This window comes from Branchiostoma belcheri, unplaced genomic scaffold (genome assembly GCF_001625305.1).
Source record: "Branchiostoma belcheri isolate BF01 breed outbred unplaced genomic scaffold, Haploidv18h27 scaffold55, whole genome shotgun sequence".
Classification (NCBI taxonomy): Eukaryota; Metazoa; Chordata; class Leptocardii; order Amphioxiformes; family Branchiostomatidae; genus Branchiostoma; species Branchiostoma belcheri.
Genome location: NW_017804187.1, coordinates 120488 through 128059, shown reverse-complemented (window position 1 = coordinate 128059; position 7572 = coordinate 120488). Strand labels below are relative to the sequence as shown.

The 7572-nt window shown below is 45.4% G+C and overlaps 1 protein-coding gene across 6 annotated transcripts in view; it reads right to left on the bottom strand.

The window, feature by feature from the left end:
* Window positions 1-7572, bottom strand: part of LOC109481358 (alpha-N-acetylneuraminide alpha-2,8-sialyltransferase-like) — a 12864-nt gene that overhangs the window by 3261 nt on the left and 2031 nt on the right. For 3 of the 6 annotated variants that reach the window (XM_019783904.1, XM_019783905.1, XM_019783906.1), the window contains exons 3-10: window positions 6470-6581; window positions 5874-5996; window positions 4561-4755; window positions 3993-4137; window positions 3243-3355; window positions 2826-2921; window positions 2226-2335; window positions 1699-1836 (exon numbers count right to left, since the gene is read on the bottom strand). In XM_019783904.1, coding sequence (XP_019639463.1) covers window positions 1699-1836; window positions 2226-2335; window positions 2826-2921; window positions 3243-3355; window positions 3993-4137; window positions 4561-4755; window positions 5874-5996; window positions 6470-6576 — 1027 coding nt within the window. In that variant the 5' untranslated portion in view covers window positions 6577-6581. Of the gene's footprint in view, window positions 1-645; window positions 761-1280; window positions 1400-1698; window positions 1837-2225; window positions 2336-2825; window positions 2922-3242; window positions 3356-3992; window positions 4138-4560; window positions 4756-5873; window positions 5997-6469; window positions 6588-7209; window positions 7333-7572 lie in introns of those variants that run through there. The other 3 variants (XM_019783909.1, XM_019783907.1, XM_019783908.1) reach the window with 3 other exon arrangements.

The following is a 7572-nucleotide window of genomic DNA, read 5'->3' as shown; positions in this document are numbered from 1 at the left end:
GTAAAACTTTAACTTTTTTTCGACAAACTTTTTTTTATTCGCACGCGCGCATCAGTTTTGGGGCTCCCGGAGGATGTCATCCATATAATCAAATCAACATGGCCTTACTAAAAACACCTGAAGTAGCCACCCAGGTGTTCAGGTGGTTCTTGGCACAGCATCTTGTCTTCACTGCTGAAGATTTCCTACCATTGCACATAGCTGAATCTCAAGCAGTTGGCATGTATTAAGATCTCTCCAAGTGCATGGATCTTAAAGGTTTGCTGGCATGTCTCGAGGTGGATCTTTGTCCTGCTGGCATTTTTTACACAATATTTTCAAATAATTTGATGTCTTAATCAGGTCACAGAACCTTGACTTTTTTTGCCCTGCGGTGGCATAGTTACTTCCACATTTGTTACGTTTTCGCTGCGGTGTGACGCATTGCAGGAGAAACACCCCCAAATTATACATATATACGTATTACGCATTATATAGATGGTACTGCATGTGCAACCCATATATATATATGTGTCCCGCAGGACAAGGGTTAAGACATTTGCTGACATGTCTCAAGGTGGATGTTAAGGACTTTGCTGGCACATCTCAAAGTGGATTTTAAGAGGCTTGCTGGAATGCCTCCAGGTAGATCTTAAGACGTTTGGCAAGTCTCGAGGTGTATCTTGAGAACGCCTCTTCTGTGCAACTCCACCAACTTGAGAAACTCCTTGGGCAGGTTGTGCAGGAAGGCGGGGTCAAGGTTCGGGTTCATCTTCGTGTCCTGATTGGTCAGAAGAGATAAAACGTCAGCCAATCACAACAGGGAATCATGGGTATCTGTGTCCTGATTGGTCAGATGAGATAAAACGTCAGCCAATCACAACAGGGAATCATAGGTATCTATGTTCTGATTGGTCAACCAATCACAACAGGGAATCACAGGTATCTATGTCCTGACTGGTCAGAAAAGATGCTACCTCAACCAATCACAACAGGGAATCATAGGTTCTATGTTCTGATTGGTCAGAAGAGATCATGTGTCAACCAATCACAACAGAGAATGACAGGCAGCTACTGTAATTTACTTTATGGTCACGGTAGCAAACTCTCATGGTCTGAGAAAAATGGACATGTTCACGGAACTATATATTCACAGTGTGCAGGAAAAAGAAAGTCCGGGAATTATCTGTTAACTGTGCTGATAAGTTCACGGTACAAAAGTGACAGGGAAAATAGTGAACATAAAATAACAATGAAAAAATCAGAAATTATGTCCTGATTGGTGAGAAGAGAAGACTTACGGGCTTGTCGTAGTAGTGATAGAGAAGTTTCTCTCCGGAGTGGCTCACGTCGAAGGGCCAGAATCCGAACAGGTGAACCTCGTCACAGATCGTCATGGCGATGGTCGTCAGGTAGATACCTGCACAGGTGGGAACAGGGAATACCACAGGTGTGATAAAAGAAACAGCACAGGTGTGATGCAAGTCAGACACAGTGTTACAGTCACACGCACGCATGCACACACATCTACACAGACACACACACACACACGGACACGCACTCACACACACACATAATATTATACACTCCACATGCCCACACACACACACACACAGTGTAGTTGTTTGTTTGTTTGTTTGTGTACCTGTTGACAGCTGCATGTGAGTTGTTTGTTTGTTTGTTTCCCTGTTGACAGCCACATGTGAGTTGTTTGTTTACCTGTTGACAGCCGCATGCTGAGTCCGTTGTAAGCCCAGAAGTCTCGCACGGCTGCGAAGTGGCGAGGATTCCCGTACACCACGGCCAGAGAACTCAGCTTCTTCTCCCGCAGAACACGCTGGGCTCGAATCGCCACCGCTGAGGGCAGAACGGGGAACAGTTACACAAACATGGTGAATGTAGGGGGTTATTGTAAACCAAATTATATAGAGAGTAAAGATAGTTAAAAACATCAGGCTCCCACTGTAATACGCTAAGCTTTGGACACATACAAATGTATAGGTCTGACTTTTTCAGCAAAACTGTGACTTTATCATTTAGTTCATGTTTCTATAGTATACACCCCTCTGGCTTTTTGCAAGGTGCTGACCTATCGAAAACAAGGGCATTCAATATACTTTTGTCTAGATTTTGTTAGGTCACAACTTCCTATATAATGTCCTTGTTCAAAATGAAGGCATTGATTACATGATTACTAGTAATTGATAGATTGATATATTGATAGATGTATTGATAGATGACCGTACTTGTAGCAGCTTTGACCCCGAATGCAGAGACCCAGAGCAGCCCGCTGTACTGCCGCACGTGCCGAACAAACTTCTCCTTCTGCGCAGGCTTGTTACTCAGCAGGTTGAACCTGGGGCAAAGGGCAAAGGGCAGGTTAAACCTGGGGCAAAGGGTAAAGGGCGGGCTTGTTACTCAGCAGGGGCAATGGGCAAAGGGCAGGTTGAACCTGGGGCAAAGGGCAGGCTTGTTACTCAGCAGGTTGAACCTGGGGCAAAGGGCAAAGGGCAGGCTTGTTACTCAGCAGGGGCAATGGGCAAAGGGCAGGTTGAACCCAGGGCAAAGGGCAAAGGGCAGGCTTGTTACTCAGCAGGTTAAACCTGGGGCAAAGGGCAAAGGGCGGGCTTGTTACTCAGCAGGGGCAACGGGCAAAGGGCAGGTTGAACCCAGGGCAAAGGGCAGGCTTGTTACTCAGCAGGTTGAACCTGGGGCAAAGGGCAGGTTAAACCTGGGGCAAAGGGCGCAGGTCATGTGGAAATAACCAGCTAAGAAATTTTGAGAAAACTTTCTTGGATACTGCCTATAGAAGTAGTACTGTAGGGGGTTACTGAAAGGGAACAAACCTCCAGTTGAGCTGTGAGATGGGGTTAGCTGTGGTCCAGTTGGCCTTCCGTCCCGTGTCCCGAGTGAAGTTACCAGTCAGCGGTGGGAGGTTACTCCTGCGGACAGAAGGAATGATGCTGGTTTACTTCTTTCAGACTGTACTGAAGACAGCTGAGTCTAAAGTTCTACGAGTGGGGTTGTGTAGCATAGCAATAGCGTGTATGGCTCAGAACCAAGAGGTCCCGGGTTCGAGACCCAGATATTGTGCCCTTGGGAAAGACACTTTACACGACTTTCCCCACTAAACTCAAGTGAAAATGAGTATTGTCTGTCCCGTATTCGTTTCTATGTGCGGGACACAACACCAGCAACAGCTGCCTGTGTCCCACGTGTATTGGACTATTGCAATAAATCAAATCAAAATTGAATCAAATCACCTGAAGACGAAGTCTGCCTTGTCGATCTCAGCGCCACACCTGCGGCCGAGCAGCACAGCTCCGTTCCCCACTACACTGCAGCGTCTGTACGGCGTCTGGGGCAGGGGGGACGTCTAAACAAACAAACAAACAAATAAACAAATATTAACACTCGAGCACGGTTTCGTTTCCCACTACACTGCAGCGTCTGTACGGCGTCTGGGGCAGGGGCGATGTCTAAACAAACAAACAAACAAATAAACAAACATTAACACTCGAGCACGGTTTCGTTTCCCACTACACTGCAGCGTCTGTACGGGGTCTGGGGCAGGGGAGACGTCTGAACAAACAAACAAACAAATAAATAAACATTAACACTTGAGCACGGCTTCGTTTCCAACCACACTGCAGCGTCTGTACGGGGTCTGGGGCAGCGGGGACGTCTGAACAAACAAACAAACAAACATTAACACTCGAGCATGGCAACAGCATCAACTTCAAGCAACTGGATATGATTTTGGAAACAGTCAGAAGTTTCAGGTAGCATCCACTACATTTTGTCAGTGACACTGGAGACTTGCAGGAGAAAGACAGGTTTATAAGCACGAACTATTGATAGATGTGCAAATAAGATATTTTGTTAAAGTCCAAAAGGAAACAAAAGTTAGACAAGTCAAGACAAGGATGATGCAAATAAGTCAAGTAGCTCAACAAGACACTACAACTTTGCAGTGCTGTACAGTGTGCAGTATGTTCTGAATCAGTACTTACCCTGGGTAGTGTGTTGTAGAACATGCGGTTTGCCTGGTAGGTTTTCTCATGCTGGATGTAGTAGCGAATGTTCTGCCCATTTCTGGTGTTGGCCCGGGTAAGAATGGCTTCGGCCTGGGTGCTTGTGCAATTATTGAGTTCGTCCCTGCACAGAAACAGAAACTTTTTCTGTCAGAATACAGAAAAGGAAAAACAGAATAGTGTATTATGTTTAAAGTTAAAACTTCTGGTCCAACACAAAAAGTTCTCTCACCTAGAGCTTTCGACCAGCCACTCTGGTATTCCTCAGTAGACTGACCCAGTGAAGCTTGTCACGTGGCTTCTTTGAAGTGTGACGTCTACCAGATACCTTTGACCCAGTGTTGACGTCACACTTCAAAGAAGCCACATGACAAGCTTCACTGAGTCAGTCTACTGAGGAAGACCAGAGTGACTGGCCGAAAGCTCTAGGTGAGAGAACTTTTTGTGTTGGATCTAAAGTTTTAACTCTAAACATCAAGAGAAACAGTATTTGAAGTGAGCAAAAATTCAAAACTTGTCCCTTCTAGAGTTCATGTCCAAACCTTACATGAGATGTTGAGAAGCGGTCCTGTTCTGTTGCCATGGTAACAGCAGCTCTTGCCCGAGGGTCCCGACGTCGACGGGCGCCGTGGTTGGCTGCTGGGTGGTTGCCACGACGACCAGCATCTCAGCCAGCAGCCGCGACTTGTTGAACAGAACGCAGGTTTCCGGATAGGCCTCGATGTCGGCGGCCCTGAACAAACTAACAAACAAGAAAAAAAGTCAACAGTTAAGTACAGCTGCAGTAGTATATTAGTACAGCAGTAGTACAGCAGTAATACAGCAGTAGTATGTCAGTAATACATTAGTAGCACAGCAGTAGCATAGCAGTAGATCTCAGGTTTCGGGATAGGCTTCGATGTCGGCGGCCCTGTACAAACTACAGTAACAAACTAACAAACAAGTCAACAGTTAAGTACATCATCAGTAGTATATCAGTAGCACAACACTAGTACAGCAGTTACACTCAGGTTAAACTCAGGTTTCAGGGTAGGCCTCGATGTCGGCGGCCCTGAACAAACTAACAAACAAGTCAACAGTAGTATAGCAATAGTACAACAGTAGCAAAACAGTAGCACAACACTAGTACAGCAGTTACAGGAGAAATACAGCAGTAGAACTCAGGTTTCAGGGTAGGCCTCGATGTCGGCGGCCCTGAACAAACTAACAAACAAGAAAACAAGTCAACAATAGTACAGCAATAGTACAACAATAGTACAGCGATACGTCGATGAAGGTTAGCCATCCAGGTAAGATGATAAGCCAAAAAGCAGTTACTGAAGCAACTGGATATGATTTTGGAAACAGACATTTCAGCTAGTATCCACTAGCTTTTGTCAGTGACTGAGAGACCAGAGGGGAAATGCTTCTGCAAAATCATATCCAGTTGCTTGAGTAACTGCTTTTTGGCGTAATAGTACAGCGAGTTCCCCTCTGCGATACTTCTAGGAAAGAATGAGTTCTTGAACACCTCAATGATGGGTTGATAACTCTGGTACTTGAAGGCATGGCTATATAGAGAAGAGAAGGAGCAGAAGACTGAGCCTGAAGGTAGTGACTGATCTGGATTTCCCTGGCAGAGGCAAGCCAACAAGCTCAAGATACGTCAGTGAAGGTTAGATGGTTAGAAGGCTGGAAAGAAAAGATTTATCTGTTTCATTTAAACATTCCGACGCCATACACAGCCTCAGAACAAACAATGGCACCGCCCTGGATGAAGTAAAGGACTTTAGAATGAAAAGTACAGTGAGGAACATCACTGCAAGAAAAGCAGCTGCCTGGCAGGCTGCCAGCAAGCTGAAAAACATCTGGAAATCAAACCTCTTGGAGTCAATCTCGTGTGGACTGAAGGTGAGGTTCTTCCTCTCTACTGTCGAGGCAGTCCTCCTAGTATATGGCTGCAGGGCATCGACTCTTGCAGCCGTGGGCTGAATTGCTTTCTTTCTGTACAAATGGTTGTTTTTTAAAGAATATTTATAGTTATACACGCTACTTAACTATTTACATACACATTTAACACATGACATACACGTTTAACACATCTAAAATGATGATTTGTAAAAAAGAAACTCCAGTAAGCTACATGTTTAAAGTTAAAACTTTTGATCCAACACAAGAAATTCTCTCACCTAGAGCTTTCGACCAGAAGCCATGTGACAAGCTTCACTGGGTCAGTCTACTGAGGAAGACCAGAGTGACTGGTCGAAAGCTCTAGGTGATATTGTATATATAATATGATACAATAACCGTATCCCCAGACAGCTACTGACAGAAGTCGGCCTGGAGGGCACTCATATCTCGAGCCACTGCAGCCTTTGAAGAAGATAGGAGGCAGTGTCTTAATGCTGAAAGGGCCAGACGATACAAAATTTTAATGTACAGCAGTAGTACAGCAGTAGAACAACAGTAGTACTCACCTTGCCATGACAGCGTGCCATCCCGGCCCCCCCACCGCGTGCATGTAGTACAACAGGAGCAGAGCCGTCGTCAGCGTCACGGCCAGGAGCCATTGCTTTGCCTGCATTATCACTGCAGCAGGGGCAAAGGTCAGCTGTCAGCCAGGGCGAAGGTCAGCTGGGGCAAAGGTCAGCTGTCAGCCAGGGCAAAGGTCAGCCTCTGCCGGGGCAAAGGTCAGCTGTCAGCCAGGGCAAAGTTCAGCTGTCAGCCAGGGCAAAGGTCAACTGTCAGCCAGGGCAAAGGTCAGCTGTCACCTGGGGCAAAGGTCAGCCTCTGTCAGGACAAAGGTCAGCTGTCAGCTGGAGCAAAGGTCAGCCTCTGCCGGGGCAAAGGTCGGCTGTCAGCCAGGGCAAAGTTTGGCAGTGCAGCCAGTTGAAGCAAGAGTCAATGTAGCAATCTGTGGGGCATTAAGGTAAGATTTTAGCGGTTATAAGATCAGATTTGTACAATTTTGTCCTCTTGTATAATTTCAGTTTGGTGCTTACACTGGAATTCTAGCTATAAAGATCTATTGACAAAAATGATGTCAGAAAACAAAATACTGTACATGTATCAGCCTAAAAGCATCCACTAGATCTTTTCTTACCTGTACAGGTGTTCTCACATTTTTTTCTCACCTGTACAGCTGTTTCTCACCTGAAAACTAAGATGGTATGTCCTCATCTGTATTTAGCTTTTCTCACCTGTAAAGCTTTTCTCACCTGTAAAGCTGTTTCTCACGTGTAGAGTTCCCACTATGCAGGAGACAGACAGGTGTTCACGTTCCTCACAGGTGAGTCAAACCTGGGCAGGTGCGCAGCTGACATGACTGCAGGTGACCATCACACCTGGTACACACAAGCAAACAGTTATTCCTTTATAATTTTTATCTATTACAATTTTCTAGACACAAAATTACATGAGGGCCTGCATGGGCTATATGAATGAATGAATGAATGAATTTTATTTAGGTGTCTTGTGACTTTTGTCGCCCAGCCCATATGGGTTTATAAGACACCAGAACATTAACATGAACATTTACGCACATATAGGTACAGAAATCATAGAAACATATATCCAAAGT